At 34.6% G+C, this 23237-nt stretch overlaps 1 protein-coding gene across 1 annotated transcript; it reads right to left on the bottom strand.

The window, feature by feature from the left end:
* Nucleotides 1-1231: 1231 nt before the first annotated feature.
* Nucleotides 1232-23177, bottom strand: LOC144964188 (uncharacterized). Its single transcript, XM_078898164.1, has 16 exons — nucleotides 23121-23177; nucleotides 20608-20720; nucleotides 20091-20202; nucleotides 17594-19595; nucleotides 17067-17119; nucleotides 16084-16168; nucleotides 14389-14477; nucleotides 13534-13685; nucleotides 11748-13018; nucleotides 10904-10978; nucleotides 8880-10522; nucleotides 7300-7787; nucleotides 5952-6129; nucleotides 4702-4765; nucleotides 3241-3340; nucleotides 1232-2885 (listed from the first exon to the last, which is right to left on the bottom strand). Exons 2-16 carry the CDS (start codon nucleotides 20707-20709, stop codon nucleotides 2832-2834), a joined length of 6468 nt encoding a protein of 2155 aa, XP_078754290.1. The 5' UTR covers nucleotides 20710-20720; nucleotides 23121-23177; the 3' UTR covers nucleotides 1232-2831.
* Between the last annotated feature and the right edge of the window lie 60 nt (nucleotides 23178-23237).

The following is a 23237-nucleotide window of genomic DNA, read 5'->3' as shown; positions in this document are numbered from 1 at the left end:
TTGTGTGCTTTCAATTGTAAATCTATCAATTTTTGGACTATCCTGTTTTCTTTCTTTTTACTGGCGCTGAAATGACATAAATGTGGTGCAGGCTGAAATTACTTAAATGTTTTGCAAGCGCCGTAAAACCCCCAAAAAGCAACTAAGGTCAAAAGCCTCATTTTGTGTGCCGTAAAAAAAAGGTTTTCTTTAATTGAGACATGTTGGTTTTAGGAGCAGTTCTTAGAAGGATATTGATTTCGGTGTTGGCTATTGATTGTTGATGTTTTTGGATTGCCACTTTTTGACAATGTAGGTGGGGTGGGCCAATGGCACTCATCACAGGCAGGCAGCCTCGATATTGGCATACTTTTTCTGGTGCCTAAATTAATCCTTGTGTAGGGATTCTAATTTTTTGGTGTAAGATGGGCAACTTCAAACTGGAGCGCAATACATATTCAGCAACACTGTAGCATAGGGTGCTGGAAGAAGGTCAAGGTATAGTTTTGAGTTGCCCCTACCCCATCCCATGATGTCACAGCTGTTTGTTTAAAAAAAACATTATTATCTTTCCATTCTGTTTGTATAATTTTTTTCTCTCCGTATTTTCAATATATTGTTTCTGTTCAGATGTCAGGGTCCAGTCTAAGAGCACTCCCAAGTATTTAGGATTGGAGTCTGAAAATTGTGTGTTGCCTCCACACATGGCATGACATACTGCTGTGAAGTCATTCTCTTTCTAATACTAATAAATTGGCTTCAGTAAACGATGCAATGAGGTGAAATCTGAAAGCCAGCTGAAGCAAAGACAAAAGTACAAGAAAATGTTTTTAAAAAAAGATTACTTCCTTGACTGAGGATAAAGAAAATGTTGCTGCTTGAAGCTCGAAGGAAAAAATAAAGATAAGTATTGAATTGTAAGTTTCAATTATTAGACTAAGACAGATACTGTGGACATTTCGGTTGAATCATGTTTTGTTGATAAAGGAGAAATCCAAAACGTCCACAGTATCTGTCTTCATCTACTAAATTGAAGCTTACAAATCAATACTTATCTTATTTTTTTCGGACTGAGAATAGAACACAAGCTCATCAAATCGGAGGTGATATATCGATTCAAGGCAAGCATATCTAGTATTTCTTCTTTATAGTTTGTCTTGCAGAGTATAATTCAAACCTTCCCTAATTCTTTTTCTCTCAGATTAAAACAAACATAACTCCCCTCCCAAAAACAAACAAAACAAAAAGTATCTTTGTTCTACAAGATATAATATAGTCGATGTTTATTCTATCATTGTGTCAACATGGAGATATATACCAGGGTATACACAAAACTCTATTCTATAAAACGTACCTTTGGGTAAAAAGTGTGGATTTACATTCTTAATAGAGGTTCAATCCCTTTGTCCGGCTGACTCATTGAAAAAATCTGAACCTTACTTGGAAGAATATATTTCACTCCCTTGGCCTCTGTTTTCATTCGAGAAGCATCATTTGGCCAGCAGATTTTTATTGTTTAATTTTTGATCTTTTTCTTTTTATACACTAATCTTATTGATCATTGTCTCAATTGTGACAATTCTTATTTTTATTTGGGACTTCTTTATAATGACAAAACCCTAAATACAGATCTTCGAATTTTTTTCTGCATATGATGAGAAAAAAAATATTACCTACATGTATACTAATTCAATCCACTTTTAAATACAAAAAAAAAAAAAAAAGATTTCCAGAGAATACTAGCATAGTGATGACGACGACACTCTGAGAGTAAGAATGGCCAGATTAATATAAATAATAATATTGAAATGACCAGCTATATTCCAACTGTACTGGAGAACTGCCAGACTGTAATGAAACGTCAGTCAGTATGAGAAATTACAAAAAATTACGTTCTGTCATGAAATGGCCATAACAGTTTGCTTGCAAAAATTATGCTTTTGTATGGTACATCCTCAAGATTCTCTTTGCTTTATAACCCACTGACCTCATAACTATGATCAATACACTTTTATCACACTACAACCGGACACATTAGAAAGTTAATATAATAAATGTATAAATAATGTACAGATATGGCCATAAGACAGTATTCATTTGACTACATAACTATATGTTGATAATAACCGTATTATACTTTCATTAACACTATAAAATAATAGTTCCTCTATGCTGCTTTTATATTTGTCAATAATATAAATGTTTATTTGAGCCATAAAGTATATATGGACAGAGTTTATCTCAGTTTCTGTAGCGTTAAGTGAAAATATATAAATGTTAGACAGGAAGCTTGTCTATCGCAAGGTACTTTCCAATAGACCTGACAGATCCAGCTATCCAATAACTGCTTTATGGGCATAAGAGTCAGACAAAAAAAACCTTCCTTGACTCACCCCAGGATCATAACGGTCCCCATTTCTTGTGAGGTAACTGGTCTACCAATTGAACTATCTAGGTCCCATTACAACCACATAAATAATACAAGAAATTAAAATTTAAAGGAAATTCGTTTATGTGCCATAAATCAATGAAAATTACTCAACTGTAGCTAATGGTTATGTCACATAAAGACTCATGAAGCCTTATGAAGCAATGAGATCTCAATTCCATTACAGCATTTCATCCAAAAAAAATAAAAAGAGAAAGGCAAAAGTAGTGAGTATCTACTAAGGACGGATATTTTCAAGAAATAGAATTACAATATAATATATTATACAAAATTACAATTGAAATATCAGCATAAGATACTGGTCAAGCATGTCTTAATAATAGTACAAAGTAAAATATATTCTTGTCTAATTACAAAAACTAAAAACATTGTAGCTGTGACTGACAGGGTTGAGATGGTTTCATCATGATCTCAGTCTGACGCTCAATGTCTTTCGAAGAACATCCCTTTGAACTTTCTGTAAAAAAATAAAATTAAAAAATAAAAATAATATAATCATGTGCACAAGGATGCAGTGTAATAAAAGGGGGTTGAAAAAAAAGAAATTCGAGCTTCAATGTTTGATAGCAGAATTGTGATGATGATAATGGTGACAATGATGAGGATCACGATTTGAATAGTGCTTAAAAAGATTGATTTGCCAGCTAAATGTGGATGAAAGAAAAACGCCCTATTTCTGCAGGAAGTCAGGAAGCTCGGAAGTCTTAACAAGAAATAGTTAACTCTCTTTTGTAAAAAATAACATATAAATAAAAGAAAAAACAACTTTAATAAAAAAATAAATAAAGCACTCTTTTAAAAAAAAAAATTACCTTATTGAAGAGATTTGCTCGCAGACGATTCAATCTTGCCTCAATCTTCTTTTTGTCTTCCTCTTTCTTCCCTACAACTTCAGGCAATTTATTGTATCTCCTGTAAAAATGAGAAGACAAGAAATGGCAGATTGAAAAATAAAAGAAATATTGAAAACTATGAGAAAATTAATCTTTCACAGAACAATTAAAGATTCACACAAATATAAACAGACACAAACACACACACATTCCATACAGACTCTCTCTCTCTTTCTCTGTCAAAATAATATTTTCTACCCTTAACCCCCCCCCCCCCCCCCCCCACCCAGAAAAATAACAAAAAACCCCAAAAAACTGGCCTACTTTTGCTTGTGCCTAGAAACCATTGTTATTGGACAGATTTTTGACCATTGAAGGCTCAATAAATTCGTCTTGGCTTAACTTAGTTAACTTTTTAGTAGTAAAATGATTAAAATACTGTATCTAAGTGTTTGTGCATAATAAGCCTTTTAAGTTTGTGATCTGTCCACGTCAAAATCCACTCAATGATTTTATTGTTTTTAGTTAAAAATAGATGAGTTGCCTGATTAATCTGTATGTACCTACACACAATATTACTTGTTAAAAAGATTTTGATCATTGCTGTATTACAGGTTTTGTCTTCATCTATCTCATTTTTTTCACGTAAATAAATGAGTGCCTGTACATAAGAAGCCTTTATTTAACTGCATAATTGCGGGTTTTCTACTTGTATCAAATAAATAAATATATACAGGGGCAGTGTGGCTCAGCCGTATGGTCTTTGCTTCGTACCCGAAAGGTACAGAGTTCGATCACCCGCCGCTGCGCTGTGTGGCCTTGAGCAAGTCACATCGCCCTAGCTTAATTTGCGGCACTGTTTTGCGGTTGATGCCTGGGTTATTCCAGTTTTCCCTTGGGACAGACCGTAGAGACAAATTTCCCGTATGGGATGAATAAAGGGAATTTTATTTTTTATTTTATTTTACATTTCTAAAGCCATAGCCACATTTTTACTGTGATCACTGCACCTTTAACAAGTTAACTACCGTACTCTGGAACAACTCGTATTTAAAAATTTGGCCAGAAATACAAGTCCTTCAAATATCAATCAATTAATATGAGCCTCTTGTCTTGACAAAAACTCTCAAACCTGGGACTTTGCGATGTCTATAATATCCATTTCCGCCTATATTGAGGTACATACTTATTAACACATAAACCCAGTCGAATTATAGAATAGGATTAGATAAATTTATAAATTCTCCTATTTGGCTCTATCGAAAACAACTACATTGTTGACATCACTTGACAAAAAATTTGAAATCTATCTTTACGCTCTACAGAGCAAAATTTAGACATGTCAATTAGAAAACCACTGTGTCAACATAATTACAGCCTTGTTATTTTGATACGCCTATCTTGCATTACAAATATATCGGCTAACACAAGCAGTATTACCTGGCTGTAAGTGATTTCATTTCTTGTTTCGACAGAATACGATGCTTGGGCTGGTGCAGATTATCTGTGGACACCAATAAAATACGGTTTAAGATAAGAAAAAATTGATTAGAAAACAGACCAATTACAGACGGGTCTCTCTAATCTAGAAGACATTATATGGACAGGTTGCCTTGGACAGATTTATTCATCTGTACACTGAAACCTGGAAATTCATGTTTCTGGAATTGAAAACTTATTTTGGGAACAACCCATTACAATATAGAGGATTTATGACTCTATAATCAGAACATCACAATGACAGTCAATAAATAGGTTCAAGCCATTGGTCATTAAAGAAATAAATTAAGATTAAATTTGAATTTTGCTTTCTGCAGCATGTTTTGTTTTCATGTTTTTATTGTTTTTTGTAGATATCGATGTACAAAAAGAAAGGCCATCTATCCAATGACTGTTGAAAGATGCCCAATCTTCTTTTCTGGTTATGTTTTGATTATTATTTAATACGTTACGACCTAGTGCTAATATAATTCTTAGAGAATAAGTTGTGCATGAAGCGTAGTGAAGTTCTTTCTGTGACATGACAGGACTATATCACAAAAGCAATCCCTTGGATAACAATAAAACAGCTATTGATCTCTGCCACCCAGTGACACGTTTGTCAAATGATTTGTGGTTCTTATGCTTAGTAAAGTCGTTTTAATACCATTAAGTTCTCCAGTCTTTTTACTTTTTTTCCAGGGGTCAGATGTTCCCACACCCTAAAGATCCTACTCAATTTGATAGGTAGAATCAGAGAGATCCACCATGGACAAAAGCATTGGTAATTGGTAGAATCAGAGAGATCCACCATAGATAGAAGCAATGGTGGATTCAGAGAGGTCCATCATGGACATTGGTAGAATCAGAGAGATCCACCATGGACAAAAGCATTGGTAGAATCTGAGAGGTCCATCATGGACAAAAGCAATGGTGGATTCAGAGAGGTTCATCATGGACATTGGTAGAATCAGAGAGATCCATCATGGACAAAAGCATTGGTAGAATCTGAGAGGTCCATCATGGACAAAAGCAATGGTGGATTCAGAGAGGTCCATCATAGACATTGGTAGAATCAGAGAGATCCACCATGGACAAAAACATAGGTAGAATCTGAGAGGTCCATCATGAACAACGGCTTCCTAAGTACAGCAGAATAGTCAAATATCACGAAGGAAATTTTAACTTAAAACAAAAGATTACAAACATACCACTATATGGATGGGCATACAAATTGGGAGGTGCTAGTCGTTGCTGCTCAGCAAAAATGGCTTCTCTTTCTAACCGGAGGCATTCTTGTAATTGTCTGTCCTCTTTAGCAAGTTTCAGTCTCTTCTGTCTCTCAGAACACTTGGAAATGAATCTTTGGTTTCTCATCAAAAAAGCCTCCTGAATATGAGCAAAAGCAATAGCAATAATAATAAATAAAGGGGCAAAATCTTAACTTTGAAAAAGACCAAACCTTAATTTCAAAACCCTTTCTTCTCACATCCTATACAGTAAAATCTTTGGATACAAGGCATAAATGCGATATAACATCAAAATTCACAGACTTTTCAAGAAAGCATCAGCTTGATATATTTATTTAGGTATGAACTTAGTGGATAATGCAGGATTTTTTCAAACTTGACAAACTTAACAAGCATAAATATATATATGTTTCACATGTTTTATCTTAATAACCTTATTTGAAACAGAAAAAGCATTTTTAAAAATCCTGCACTGCATAGAATGTGCATTGCGGCCAACTTCTCAAAGACCTAAAACGAGGCACCCCAACTGTCATGACCCAAAACAGCAGTATGTTTCGACTACGATATCATATAATTTAGATTTAGAGACTTTTCTGATCCTTTATAATTTGCTTGTCAAAAAAAAAAAGCACAATCCTGAAACATGCAAGGGTCATTTCTATACAAATATATTGTCTTTTTTTCCCTCCTTTTTCTTTAAAAGTTTTTTCTCCATATTGCCAAATCGGGACAGTCCCCATTTTATCAAGACAGTTAGCTGCTATGCAATGTGTGAAAATGCAATTTCTGATCAGGACAAATAAGACGAAAAGAAATGTGAATATATGCTACAAAAAATACATTTTTTTTTTCAGCATTTCATCGACCTCGATGATAAACAACAGCATGTAGTAAATCAAAGTAATGTAAAATAATAAATAGATTAGAATAGTCACAATTGTGTAGCATATTTTCCATTTTACAAATGTCAACATACTCAATCCACTTAATATAATCCCCTAGCAGACCATATGGAACCGAGTTTCCATTTCATTAAGTAGACATCAACAGTTTGGTGCCCCTTTTGCTCTAACTTTCTTGCAATATCTGCCACTGCCAATAACTAGATACTCATTCACATCTGAGTTGAGAGGGGTACTATTTGTAAAGTGCCTTGCCTAAAGACACAATGCCAAATTACAATTTTACCATCCTGTCACTGATCATGCTCAACATTGTTGCAAGACGAGACACTGAACTGTTCCCCACCAATGGCACAAATCAATTCACATAACATTTTTAAGTAACTGATGTACACATGGCCTACCTGTAAAGACATTTTAGAGATGGGTTTTTCATATACAACACTGTCCTCACTGATCTCACTTAAGTCATCTCTGGTGTAATATGGATTGCCAGACCCAGGTTTATTTAAGATGTACTGGACGCGATCCATCATAGGATCCACTTCCCAATGGTTCGTCTTACTTGCCAATGCATCAGAGTTCACCACTTGTTCCCACTGCAGCTTGGGAATACCTCTAGGATGGTTGCTCTTTGTCCAAATATTATTCAGTTCATTCTCATTGGTGCTGCTGCCATGATTCTCCCTATCTCTCTTTCCCTCCGTGCTGAGAAGTTTTTGAGCTGTTAGCGAATTCTTATCTTTCCTGTGTTTGTTAGTGATTGAGGATGTGACTTCTCGGAGAGGCTGTTGTGGTTGCCTTTGTTGCAATTGTTTAGGTGGCTCCCTCCACTGGTTGGGTGGTAAATCCATTGGGATGTGCCAAGCAACAGATTCTCTTACAATTTGCTCTGGTAAATTGAAAGTATCATGATCAATATTAACAATCTCACCATCAGTTTCGAATATCATCACTGTACTTCATCTAAAATGCACAACAGGATAAAAAAAGATTTTGTTTTTTTTGTTTGTTGCTTTAGGTCTCTTCCAACACAATTGAGGTTATATGAGAGACCGCTGAAACAAAAAAACAAGCAATCTAACAAAAATAGTACAAATGTCAATCAAAATTATAACCTAAAGATATCATAAGCTAAATTATAAATAACCAAGAACAAACAGGCAGAGGATTTACAGGAAAAAAAATATCCCCTGTCAAAAATACAATCACAAACCAAAGAAGCAGGATAGGCTAGTAAAGAGAAGAAGAAACGACATCACTATCGGATCGTACACCCATGCGAACATCATAGGTATATGATTCAAGGGTGATGCTCCCATCCAACCACCCGCTAAAAAAAGATTAGAAACAACTAAAATGTGCCATTTAAAAATAAAAATGCCATAAAAAAAAATCTACATCAATCATTAATTAATGCTAAGAATATCCTATGAACTCACGAGAAAGTGTTTTCCAATAATATCTTTGAAGGGTAAGTAAGTACTTTCCACCAAATCTAACAGACCCAGCTACCCATTCACTGCTGGGTGGACAGGGGGGTCAGAAAAATCTCGACTGCACCCAGGATCGATCTTGGTCCCTTTGCGTGTGAAGCGAATGCTCTACCAACTGAGCTATTGGGACCCCAAGGGATAGCAAGCAATTGCTATTGTCCATTTCACACTACAGAAAGTGGTAAACTCCTGCTCCATGGGCCCAATGGCTCTGAAGGAAGGAGGGTAAGTAAGAATAAGAAGCCTAGACAGTAATAGATTGTGATCTGAGGAATATGAGACAGAGTACTGGGCCTTGAAATTGCTATAAACATTGTGACAACTCTAAGCAAACCCTTTGATATTACTTAACATTCTTAAACCATAGCTTTGAGACAATAGAAAACATGCAATCAGGGGATATAAATCTTATAATTAAAAAGGCATTATAAAATCATTGTTAAAAATAGAGGCTCGATTCATTATTTAGGACTTGCACGAGAAATTACCTTTGTTTGCTCCAGGAACATCATTTTCAGACATGTACTTTTTAGACTCCTGAAGATTACGCTTCACTTTCTTTGAATAGTACGGATCATGGATGTTCCTATTAGTCCGTCCTGAAGGGGAGGTTGAACATAACTGTTGCCTTGAAGTGCGGTTTGTAGAGCTTGGTGAAAAAGATTTCTCTCTTCTAACTGGAGAAAACGTCATTCTACTGGATGGAGACTGACTTTTGGGTCGCCGTTCTGTTCTATTTTTCTTCCGGTGCCTCTGCTCTTTTAACACGTTTTCTAATTTCTCTTCTTTTTCAAGAAGAAACTGTTGATGGAGATCCTCCTCTTCCACTCCATACGATGAATGCGGTATAGAACCTGAATATTTGAGTTTAGGAACGTGTCTCTTCTCAGACAAATGACTTGAGGAGCGTGAGTAAGGAGAATACAGCTTGTGGCGCTTTCCATTAAAACTATTATCACTATTGTTTAATAAATCTTTGGATACATCTAAGATTTCACGTCCATCTTGCTTGGCTCTATCAATAGCTAATTTGTATGCCTCTTCAGCAGTGATATAACCTTCTTTTACTAATTTTAAAAGCCTAATTTCAGACACATCAGAAGGTATATTACTTGAGGGAAAAGGGCTCTTTTTAGAATGACTGATCCTTTCCTTGAAATGTTTCCTTCCTCCATCAGCTTGCTTTTGCAAATTGAATAATTTCTGCCTTCTTTCTTTCTCAGCCTTCCATGCATGCATCTCTGCACTGCTATCTTTAGCTGTTGTGCTATCATCAGATGGATGGATATTGCTTGCAATATCTGTAACGCTTTCATGGGAGTAATCTGAAGCAACAGCTGAAGTTGAAGAGAGCTCCTCAAGTTGGTTCTGCAGCGTTTCATTTGATATTTTACCTGTCTTTTTTGCACTGAGCAAACTTTCAAGCTTTTTTAGTTTTTCAACTCTTCGCATTTCTTTGAGCATATCCTTATCTACCTTAGTTTTTTGTTTGGCAATCCTTTCTCTTAATTTCAACATATTGGGATCAATCACGTGAGTCTGTCGGGCAACTTTGGATTTTTGGTGTTTTGAAGACATAGAGTTAGGCTTGGTGGGAGATGGGTCATGGCTGCGATCCTCTGGTATTGAAAACAAGTTATCTTTCTCGGTTTTCTGTTCTGTAGCTGCAGTTTTCCCTTTTTTCTTTTTAGCAATTCTCCTCTTCATCCTTTCTTCCTCTTTCAAAGCAAGAAGTTCTGCATATCTTTCATTTATCTCATCCTCACTGGAGCTATGTTTATGCTTCTGCTGCTCCCGAAGCCTATGCTCCCTATCAAGTTCTGCTCTTTCTTGTCGCTCAATTCTATACTCTTCCCTATCCTTGACATACTGCGACACTAAATGGCGTGATGGACTTTTCAGTAAATCAGCCACAGCTTCTATTTTTGAACTGTTTATAGAGCTACTCTCTGAGTCATTCATAGCCTTAAATCGCTCCCACATAGCATTGATGTCTTGACTAACATGAGGTTCTTCTTGATTGGACAAGGCTGCTTTTAGAAGCTGTGTTCTCTTGGTCAGTGGCTCTTGATCTACTTCCAGGTCAGCATCACTCTCTGAACTCATTCCCTCTAAAGTCAATTCAACTTTTCTGCAAATCAAAGGCAAGATAGATATTATGGTAAAAAAACATTGACAAAAAATTGTTAGTGCACAAATTTAAAGAAAAAAAGACACTCCCCCCCCCCCCCAAATTTTTAAAAAAATTACCCAACCAAACAAACCAACAACAAAAAATAACAATTTAAGCATGCTAAAGGACCATCTTTATACAGCCTTGACATGAGATATTTATTGTAAATTTCCAAAACTTTTCAGAAATACATTTTGGTAAGTTTTTATGACAGTATACTTTACAATGAAGAACCATTTCAACGAAATGAGGACTATTGTATTCTACACAAATTGGTGATTTATTTGTACATTCCTTAACAATAAGTCAAATGAAGGATATGATAATTTTTTTCCATACCTTTTACTTTTTGATGTAGATTGGCCTTGTGAATCCAAAACTCTGTAGCTCCTTAAATCGTCATTTTCATCTTGCCTAAATTTATGGGGTAAAAAAAAAAGAAGACTTGAAGGCATGGCATCAACATGTATTAACTTATCTGCATCTGTAAATATTCGTTTATCCAAAATTACTTCAGAATTTCTGAGATGATGATTTACTAAAAAAAAAAAAAAACAATGAAAAAAAAAAGGGAATAAATACTGCTCTCTTTTTAACAAAGACTGCACCAGGCACAGTAGTTGAGCAAGTAATTAATCATAAAGAAAAAAAAACTGTTTCATAGAGATCATTCCAAGTGAGTGGTTGTTCCGAGTAAGCAATCTTCCAATTACCAGCTTTGACTCTAAATAAGTACAAAATACAGTGAACAACCAGAGATAAAAAATGTTTAAAAGTGGTCAGAATTCATGCAACAGTTTTACAACAGAACTTCAATCTTCAATGGATAGCAGATTGAAATTATTTAGAGGTAAATCAGTAGATTTACATAGAAATTTAACATAATATCAAAATATATTTTACATGACGGAATGATTCTGAATTTCATTCACTTAAATTTTGGTTATAACTAGTTGATATAGATTTTGATCCATTAGAGAGTCAGCCTAGAAACAGCCCAAAGTCCATAACATGCAATGATTGATTTGAGACAGAAACCCCATCCTGCATTATATGTGGATATTATTATAATGAAATGAATTATTCACCTATCCTCAGCATTTCTCTATGGCTGTTTTGACTTAATAATTAAACCAATTCTAAAGAAGGAGGTAGGAAAAAAGCCAAAAGTCTCTTTACAAACCTTCCAACTGGACTCCCGAGTCTGCGACTGATCCTTTCAAGGTATGGTGGACTCATAGGTCTGGGTGGGCTGCTGCTATGCAATCTTTCTCTACCTCTAGTCTCAGAAATTTCATTGAGAGGATGTCTTGTTTTGTTGGTTGGAGGAGATAGTGGTCTTTCTCTGGCAAGGAAGGTAGGGGGCCCATTCCTGTCAAATCTACTATGATCAAAATGTGCTTTGTCTTTGCTCGGATAATCAGATGGAGGTTGGGCAAGAGATCTTTCCAAGTGTCGACTCAAAAATGGTGATCGTCTTTCAATAGAATTTCTAAGTTCTGGAGACAGAGCATGTCTAAATGCTGGTGAAAGTCTTGCATCTCTGATTGATGAATTAAGATTTTCATCAGAGCCTGCCCGTATCAAACCTGAATCAAGGGCAGATTTGAATGCTGGGGAAAGGCTACCATATCCTGAATTCAAATTTTCATCTGAGGCAGCTCTAACCATACCGTGGCGATCATAAAAATTGTTGGATTGGGAAGATGTGAACACATTTTTCAACTCTGGAGAGCTCCGACCATTTGTCTTTGCTGCACTTCTTTGAGGAAATTGTGATGAATGAATATCACCGATCTCTTCATGGTCTGCAAGGAACTGTTGTCGTTCATCGTCTCTTTCTTTATCTCTGATTGGACCTCTTTGCAAGTCCTTGATTTGATCCCTAATATTCTTTTCATCAGAATAGGTCATCCTAATCCTAAGCGATATCGGCTCTTCCTCCTTTGTGTCATGCACACCACACTCCTCTTTATCTATCTCATCCTTCCTATAATTCCATCTTGCATCACGCCTGGCAGCATCAATTCCATGGGTTGGTGATGCACGCCTTCTTTCTAAATCAGAGGTCAGACCTTCCCTTTTCATCTCTTCACTCCTATGAGCCCATTTTGCATCACGCCTGGCAGCATCTACTCCCCGATTTGGTGAAGTAGTCTCCCTCCTATCAGTTCCATATGTGGGTGACACACGTGCTCTTCTTTCAATCCCATGAGTAGGGGATATATTTATTCTTCTGTCAACAGCATCAGCTGGTTGACTTTCTTTCCTCCTGTCTTCTCTCCTATGAGCCCATAAGGCATCATGCCTTGCAGCTTCAATACTGCTGGTATCATATCTTTTATCTTGACCTGCATCTGAAGGTTTCTCTGCTTTCTTTGAGCTGTTTTTATGGGAAAGATATGAAGACTGGGGCTCGTTCTTAGAACTGTTCCTGGACTCATTTCTGTCACTCTGATAAAAGAGAAAAATATTGCATTTCGAAATGAAATAAAAACAAATTATATTCCATCTATTAGAAAAATTCAAGTGATTAAAAAACAAAATCAGGTCTCTGGAACTACAATAACGAAAAATGAAGGATAATAATAATAATAATAATAATAATAATAATAATAATAATAATAATAATAATAACAATATAATAGTAATAATAATAACAGTAATAATAATAATAAGAAGAATAATAACAATAATAATAATAATAATAATAATAATAATAATAATAAATAATAATAATAATAATAATCAAAGAATAGATGAGGGGACCCAAAATGTTTCTTGTAATGCATTTTGTTCACTTTGTTACTGTTATATTCACTTGTTGTTGAACACTTTTGATATATGTATTCTAAATACAAGCAGTAAAAATAGAAATTTAAAAAAAAGACACCCCTCCCCCATAAAAAAAAACAAAAACAAAAACAAAAAAATCCATTAAGTAACATTTTGGTATCCTTGACACTCACTTTCTCTTCAACAGTCCCCAATTCTGCGTCCTCACGAACTGTTGACAGATTTGGATCATGAGAGCTATAGATACCTGACCCTGTACTGGGGTTGTCTTTCCTTGAACCAAATGCATGGGGTGGTAAAGCCGGTCCTTTGGCATCATCAGACCCTTTTAAAAACAAAAAATTAAATTACGTTTTTAAACATCGAGAAGAAAAAAAAATAGGGATAAACTTTAACACAAATTATTGGTGTTGACATTTTTAAGTTTGATTATCTACTCTAACCTATATTAAAGAATAACTCTCATTAAAAAAAAAATGAAGCAAGAATCATGAGCCAACCAGAGGATATTCTAGGATATAATTCAAATTAAAAAGTAAATCATGAGTAATTTTGAATAAATTTTATATTCACTTTTCTAAGTCACATGAGAATTCATAAAGTTTGGAGTTTCTGTTAACGTGAAAATAATGTTTAAAAAAGATTTTCTTTGTTCAAAATTTATTCCAAAACAACTGTTTTCAAAAACCTACGTGTTTTAATGAGCCAAACTTTGGGTCCTTTTTTTGTTTCTTTGTTCAGAGACATTGTTTTCTTCCATCAGCCAACTAAGCTGATCTCAACACCAATTAAACAATAACACATGATTAATATATAAAATGTAAACTCTAATTTTAAACAATGTGAAATATAATTTGTAAAATCGGAAATCCAGAATCCAAAAAATATGTTGTGAAAAATATTCGATATTCAAAGGAAATAAAAAACGCCACAACAGGTAAACTACATGAAACAGCCCTCTTCTTGACAGCCAACAACAGAAAGTGAAGGTGAAAAAAATAGTTTTTGAGGATATAATAGAAAATTACCAATATGAGTGCTTTCCATTGTGGTAACACTGTCTGCAACAGAGGCTGTATCACTTTCTATGTAATAAACCTGCTTGGACCCCGGGGGCCTGAAATTGACACAAGCATAATAATGTCACATGAAAGTCTTGATTGATCATCAATATTTAAAAATATGTATAGGGAATTTAAAATAAAATTGTTAATAAACCAAACCAAATCAAATCTCAATGGGTTCAAAACGAATCTATTTCAAATTGTATTGTCAAATGGATATACCATAATTAAAAAAAAAAAAAAAAAAATAATAATAACAATAATAGACCTTTATTGTCCATAAATATGGAAATTACTTACACTTGTTATAACGTTATATGATAACTATAACATTGAACAGATATTTCACTCCTACCAATTCTTTCTCTCTCTCTCTCTCTCTTTCTCTCTCTCTCTCTCTCTATCTATCTCTGTTCCTCTCTCTCACGCATGCGTGAACACATACATAAACAGATGCATTTCGTTTTCAATTTATTACAATTGTGGCAATTCGACACCAAATATAATCATCATTATCAATTGGTCAATTAACCTAACATTAAATAAATCAATCAGTCAATCAATCAACATGTCAGTCTTTGGTTTGGTTGTCCATATGAAATATTCAACACGTTTTGTGTCATTTCCTCTCCAAAATCTGACATATCAAGCCAAGTGAGCGTTCACATATTACGTCATCAAAAATTTACCCTTTTTAGACCCCCCCCCCCCTCCCCCAAGTCATCACTTGTCATCATTGACCTGACCCCCCCCCCCCCCCCCAACAGATGATGACGTCATCTAATTTAATAAAAACTAAAAGATAACTTTAATTTCACAATATTTATTATTCGTTTTTCAAACCATAAACATTGATTATCAACGTTTGATAAAACACATTCAGACATTTTATTAATTTCAGAAACTGTTGATAATTTATGTTTTACGATACAATGGGGACATAAAATTTAAATTTGCAAAGATAAAATCTAACAAACATTATTTAAATTAAATTTAGGCTACTTGGTGCAGGTGCTATTAAAAAAAAATTCAGAAAGTGTAATTTAAAATAGTATAGGAGGCAAATTATTTTATAGCATATTAGTCTTTTAGTGGAATGAATTTCTGTTTCAATTTCCAAACATAAAATTAATTGATTCAAAAATGTTTCTGCCTTGGACCTCTGGCAATGTACTATAAATAGTATCATCAATTTCATCTTCATCGTCATCATTTTCTCCCATTTGCTGTTCTTCATGTATGCCGCATTTTCGTGAATGGTCTTTCATTGCTGTGATCGAGGAGTGATACAATGAACATTTAGGGCAAGTTCGCCTTTTGAGAAGTGATACCCCTTTCCCATTTTGTTTCTTGAGAGATGGGCAATACTCATCATAGCAATTTATCTTTAGCTGTTTTGAAAGGAACAAACTTTGAAATAGGCTTAATTTGCCTATGTTTTGATGACATCATCTTGGGTCTGACCCCCCCCCCCCTCCCCCATGTCAACACATGTCAACATTTGGTAGACCCCCCCTCCCCCCCTAGCTGATGACGTAATATGTGAACGCTCGCCAAGTGAAACCAGCTCTGTTTTCACGCGAGTCGTATTTCACTGGTTGAGGCATAGGAACCTAATGATTAAAGATGAAAAATATTTTTAGAGGGTTGTGTTCTCACCTGTAAGGTAGATATTTGTCTTTAGAGCGAAGATTATGCCTCTGGTCAGAATTGGTAGGAGATGTGTTGCTTCTTGAGCTTTCATCTAAGTATTTTTAAAAAAGGGTCAAGAAAATGTGATACTGAAACAATGGTTGATGTCTAAAAATTCATGACCAAATTACAATAATTCTAAAATGACCAAAACCACATATTATAATCTTTATCAAATATATAAAATTTGCTTGTCTGTGACCATGTGTAAATGTTTCTATGGATTTATCAGTCATCCTGCCTGATCTATACTACTGGTATTTACCCCACAAAAATAACTGGAGTCCTATACCTATTGGTATTTTTAAAGAGAATTTCGATTAAAACAAAAACATAAGAACAAATTTTCTGTTTAAAAAAAAATTCACCCACAATCATTTAAATAATTAAAAAGAATTCAATGAAATTCACTAAAAGCCACACCTTACAAAACCCTTACCCTCCTTAGTGTTCTACTATAGTGGTTCTTGGAATCCTCTCCCTTATTTGCAGTACACACCTCAAATTAGCAGTGTATGATAATGTTATCTTCTTTTTCGTGAAATTCAAAGTTTCAAAGTTTATTCAACTTTGAAACATGAAATAGGGGTAGTATGAGATTACCGTTTATCTAAGACAAAAGAAACCAGGACCCTAGTTACATTGCCCTTATGGGCCTGTTTTGCTACTCCTGTATGACACAAAACAATGTCCCTTCATTTTGTGTCTTGATTTTGACATATGTAAAGTTTAAAAACTAAACAATGGTACAGATTATGATGCATGAGAACAGACCTTTACCCACAACAAAAAAGGCAACAACCATGCACCGAATGAAACTCGGATATTCGGCTAGTTATTTGAAAACATGCACACAACTACTACTTCATTTAAAAAAAAAAAATAAAAAAAAGAGAAAGAAAACCCCTCTCATAAAACTACTCAACTTATAGGAATTACTTTTAACTTACCAACAAAGTCTCCTTGGACTGTGGCACCACTAGGTACTGTATGGAGTTGCAAGCTGGCATGAAAAATTAAATTTAAAATAAAGAGTTATTAAAATTTTCTTATATTTAAAAAACAGAATACATCATTTTGTATGGCACAAAATTGCGATTCTCATAATCCTAAATCTAATTAATTGCAATGTAAGAGTGATTCCGGTTGAGATGTCCTCGATTTTGATCACAATCAAAGTAACGTCAAAAAAAAATAATTAAAAAAAAATTGAGCTTCTAAATGTGCTCAAAGCGCTTTACAAAAAAAAAAAAAGAAAAAATATATTTTGCAAATAAAAGAGAGCCAGTTTCCTCAATGAAAAACCCTTTTTCAGGACACCCAAAGAAAAACAGACAGATTGAATATGACAAAGAGATAAATGGGAATAGAAAAGTTACAAAAGGTGACCTGCCATACAGTGGAGGACCAAAGGCTCTTATCCTGTTACTTGCCAGAAGAGAAGGAACTCTCACAAAACAACATGTGTCTCACGTACCTGTCATCTATGGTTCTTGGATCTGTTTCTTCATCTTTAATTTCTTTTTCCTCATTTTTTTCAGACTCTTTTTTGCTACTTTCTTGCTCATCTTTTCCATAAAAAAGGGGATAGCACTGAACAGTCTGTGGAACGTTCATTTCAATACTATGGTTAAATGTTCTCTCTGATGCTTTTATCATCTGAGATGATAAGAGTCTTTTGGCATCATCAATAGCTGAAAATCCTTTGCTTGCAGGCTTGCCAAGCATCCAACTTGAGTCCCTAGAACTTAGACCAGACATATCTAGCTTTTTCCTCACATCACAGTTAGGATTGAAACTCTGATTGACATCATCCAGCCAACTCGAAGTTGATGAATAATTAAAATTCTTATCATGCATATCCAGAACCATTCTCGTCCTCATGTCTTTTTCATCAGCACTAATCTCTGACAAAATTCCATTTGCTTGTGACTCTGGATTTTGATTTGTCAAAATTCTATACACTTTTTCTGCTAGTCCCTGGTTATTCAACTGTTGGTATCTTGACTCCAACTGCCTCCTTTGATCTTGAAATGTGGACACCATTTTATCAACATCAGTAGAAGTATCTAGATTTCTCATGGAGGGAGGAATGATTTCACACATGTCTGCTAAAGCCTGCTCAGCAGCAGCATGGTCTTCTATTTTCGTACTACTCTCTGAGGTCCCAGTCTCATTGCCATCAGAATTATAGATGGGCTTTTCAGTTGAAGGTCTGTTAGAACTAGTGCGCGTGTCTAGTGAGATTTCTCCCAATAGTCCTGGGTGTTCACTTAGACAACCAAGGTCTCCAGCAAAGTCCCACAACATTTTGTTTTTTTTCTTTTCAGGTGTTGTTGTTGTGCTGGGAATTATATCACCTTCACTTTCAGATGATGTTCGACTTTTGCACTTTCCTCTATTTGTCTTATTGTCATGTTTATTTCCTTGAAGACCACCACCAAAACTATCCAGATTATCTTGGATCTCTTGAAGGTCTCTTTGCAAAACAGTGTAATCCACACTACTGCTACTCTCAGTCGTATCATATGTGCTCAAATGGGTGGTGTCTGACAGAAGAGCTTTTACCTTTTGACCCAGCTTGTCATCAGACAAATTTATCAAATTTTCTGGACTTTTAGAGTATTTGCGGTGAAATTCACCTGTCTTGCTCAACTTGGTTTTAGATCTCTTATCCAAGAGTATCTCCTCTGGTACTCCCATAAGTTTAGCTCTCTCAATTACTGAGAGTGGTTTAGCTGATAGCTCATCATCATTGTCTTGTGTCTTAACACTAGTTGGAGCTGATGAATATCCAGTGGAACTAGTTGATGCTACCAACTTTCTTTCTTCATCACTTGATAGCACTTCTTTAACACCATTGTCTTTCTTATTGATGGAATTTTCAATATAAGAATATTTTTGTTCTGGTTTCTTTCGAATGGCTACAGGTGAATATAATTGTTTTAATGTTGAGCTTGTTGTAAGCAAATCACTTTTACTGATCTGTGTCAGATGGCTGTTCAAAGTTCTCTCTCTTTCGGTTCGTTCGAGAATGTCACTCATGCGTTCCTCGTTTAGCTGAGGGAATCTTATCCCTGAGCTTGGAGTGACTGTGTTAATGTCTGTACTATTCAAGAGTGGATGAAATGATGTGAAGGGTGAGCTCTTTGAATCAGTACCATTCTCTTGTGGGTGTAATCTAGGAGATTGATTGTTATCAGACTCAGTACCATATGGGTTCCAATCTGTATCTGATAAGCCTGTGGCTGTTTCTGGATAACGAGCGTATGATGCCATTCCTCTTAAAATCTTAAAATCATTGTCAGAGGAAATCCTTGACTCATCACTATCCCCATACTGGTTTTGAGCTGCAGTTTGTCGTAATCCTGACAAAAAGTCATTGGAAACTTCTGCAATAGCACTATTGACAACCTCTTCACAACCACTATCTCCAGCATCATTCGATAGAGCTACTGGGACTTCTTGAAGACTTGCACCTGCAAAAAAGCAAAAACATAAAAAAAAGGATTGTTGGTTCGAAGCACCTACAGAATTAAAAAATATTTGAAAAGTGGTACAAAATTGGATCCAGAGTTTAATGGAACAAACAAAATATCTGAATAATTTTTGGAAAGCATTAGATTTTCAAGAGAAAAAAAAGTTACCACCCAAAGTACATGATTCCGACTCTTAATTATATGAATTGCCACATTTAGAATTGTTGCAGATTAATCCAATTCTCAAAAATCATTGTTATTATTATTTTTTTGTGTTTTACAAAAGCAACAATATTTACACTTTGACTGCATTCGGGGATCAATTCTGGTCCCTTTGCTTGTGAGGAGAATCCAACCTTCCAAAATAGTAAAACAAGGACAAAAATCTATTTGTTTTTCGATACATATGGGAGAGTTGGCAGGTCTGCTTTCATTTCCACGGATCCAAACAAAACTAAAATAATTGATAAATAGGAATTTACAATAAGTACAAACCATCAGATTCCTCAGATTTCCAAGCATCATCATATAAAACTTCAAATTGACGTTCCATGGTTGTTGGTTGTTTTGAAGGTGGTGTCTCTGGCTGATTTAAAGCATCATCAAACTGGAAAGAGAGAATTTTTTTTTCCATCACCATTAAAATTTGATAGGACGGATTGATTTTAATTCAAAGTACATGATATCTTGCTGCTTTCAACAAGACAGCAGTGAAATCAATGTGACTTGAGCATACACATCAGATTTTTGGTTTTCAAAGCAATATGTAATAACTAAACCTAACAAATAAAATGAAATGCTATCGCCTTTAGAGCATACCAATGATGACAGAGTGGTAGAATGATCACAAGTTCTATTTTCTATAAAACTATAAATATTTCCAATATTTGACAGGAAAAAAAAATCTCTTGATGTGGGAAGATATGGAGTTCTGTATTTAACATTATTTCAAGCAATCTATAGCTGATTGAGTCAAATCATAATTATAACGATTTACAAATAATTCACTTACCTTCTGAGAAAAGATATCTATGCGTTGATTCGATGCATCCATCTCATCAATGAGATGCTGCATACGTGAAAAATCATTATTCTTTTCAGAATTGGACGCCATATTGTTTCATTCTGAACAAAAGAAAGAAAGAAAATATTATTCAAATAAGAATATAGGTAATAGAAGGTAATCGAAGACAGTTCCACACCTGTTGTGCTAATTCCAAGATATTATTTTTATATATGAAAAAAACGCACCGTTTTTATGCACCTTCATTGGAGGTGTAAAAAAACGCACCGTTTTTATGCACCTCCGTTGGCGGTGATGGTAAATTAATATACGTCCATGAGGTTTAAATAGTTTTAGATTGTAGTTTAGCACACTGCTTAGTGATTACCGATGTACGTTTATACAATGATAATAAATTAAAGAATAATAACAATAATTTTAAAATTCAAAAGTAAAAAGAAACATGTCAGACGAAAATACTGATCTCAAATAAATAAATAATTTTAGAAAATTAAAATCGAAGTTTTTTAAAAACATGATAAAAAAGTTTTTGAAAAAAAAAAAAATAAAGAAAAAAAAAATGATAAAGTAAACTTTAAAAAAAAAAGGTCTACAATGGGTTAGAGTCTGACAGCTTGTCCACTGCGCCACGGAGCCACCTGACTGTTCGTCACATTTAATAAGGTCTTTCTAAAACATTATTTTACCTTCAATGCAACTTCTATTTTCTGGTTTTATATTTCGATTTCTTAAATTATTATTGTTTTTATGTAAATTTATTAACAAAAACAACCTACAGATGTCACAATATAACTTTCGCCATGCCCAAATACAGAAACACAATATCGCTGATGAAATTGGGTGGGATGCGCATGCGTGACGGAGGTGTATAAAAACGATCCGTTAAGATACACAGTCAACGGAGGTGCATAAAAACACTACGTTAAAAAATTGATAAATTTTTACTTCATTAGCCTTTCTGAGAAATACAATCTGGAATTAAGAATGAGATACACCGCTAGAAAGCTTGTTTTGTGTTATCAAAGTGACTATTACTATTACAATTAGGTGCATATTGTTATTGTTAAAGTTTTGAAGTTTGAACTTATTAGCTTGAACCCACTGTGAGTATGAGTCACTCAGCCGAAAGGAATCCAAACTAGACTAAAAACAGGTGCAAATAATACAATGCAGCTAATATCACACTGGGAGCATTATTAAATGTTTTTCTTATAAAAATTATTTTCACCACTGGTGACTGCAGGCTAGTGGCACTACTAGGCACTTTGATAACTCCAGTCCAGTGGCCGCCGATAGGCTCACTGTAAGGTGAAACTCGTTTTTTGGAACTTTATTTTTGACCCTTTACTGTGTTGGTCACCATGGCGTTATTTGTGAACCTATGTGACTAATTTTGGTATCATTATAAAGGGCACAAAACAAGCTTTCATACGGTGTATTTCATTCTCATTCCTGATTGTATTTCTCAGAAAACTTATGTAATAAAAATTTATAAATTTTTGAATTATAACAACTTTTTAAATTATGGATACATTTTAATTATACTTCATACATCGATAGACAATTAATTGAAGAATATCTCTGCCAAATTTCATCAAAATTGATATACTCGCTCATTATTTTATTTTTCCCTCCACCAACCCCACTTTTTAGGACAAAATCCTCATATTTTTTTTCCATTTTCGTTTATCATTGATTTTTACCATACTTTCTATACATGAAAATGATTTATATGAAAATAAAGCTTATTTTCTGACTTCTAAAATAACACTCTAACACTTGCCATTTATTTTTTAATTGAAACAAAATTACTGAAAACAATAAGTGGGCCATGTTGACTGCAAGACTCAAAATTTCCCGATCACCACGAGTTGCTGGTTTTGAGGCAGCAGTGAGGAGATCACAGATATTCTCTCTGTAAAGTTGACAAAAAATTTCAGTAGAAAAATATAAATAACTCTGGAACCGTAGGTCGTAGAGAAACAAATAAGGTATCAAATTTTATGTTTTTTCAAGTCCCATCCCCCTACCAATCAAGATATTTTGAGTTTGAAAATTTTATCAAAGTGCCTAGCACTACTCTAGTGGACTGGGTGGCAAATTCAAAATAAAATGTGGTGGATGGCCTCAGAACTCAGAATTTGTCAGTTATTGGTTCTCTGAAGATTAATACAGATGCAAAAGATTGATTTCAAAGTTTTAAACCAAAAACAACATTGAAAATCTCTTATTAGATTTTATGAGATTCACACCCCCTTCTCTCTTTTTATTTAATCTCTGTCAGGGCCTGTCCGTACATGACTGAACCGATTCTGAGTTCATCTATGGCGTGGTTAGATACGGGGTATCTTGACCATGTAGCAACGGAATTTGAAGTCTGATCATTGTCATAACACGGGCCTTATCAAAACATGTTCCCATAAGCACAAAATTCGTTGATTAAATGGAAACTAAGCCATGGTAAAACGCGAAAATTAATTAAACACTTGTCTAATTCTTACCTATAAGAAGACATTTTGTAAACAAGCAAAGCAGTAAAGCTACTTCTTATTTTAACTAATTTAGTTTCGATTTTTGAGATAATTTTACTTTGAATTTGTGTATATACATATCTTAAA

This window comes from Berghia stephanieae, chromosome 2 (genome assembly GCF_034508935.2).
Source record: "Berghia stephanieae isolate SIO BIC M18660-M18661 chromosome 2, UCSD_Bste_1.3, whole genome shotgun sequence".
Classification (NCBI taxonomy): Eukaryota; Metazoa; Mollusca; class Gastropoda; order Nudibranchia; family Aeolidiidae; genus Berghia; species Berghia stephanieae.
The sequence above is the reverse complement of the archived record's forward strand: the minus strand, read 5'-3'. Positions and strand labels throughout refer to the sequence as shown.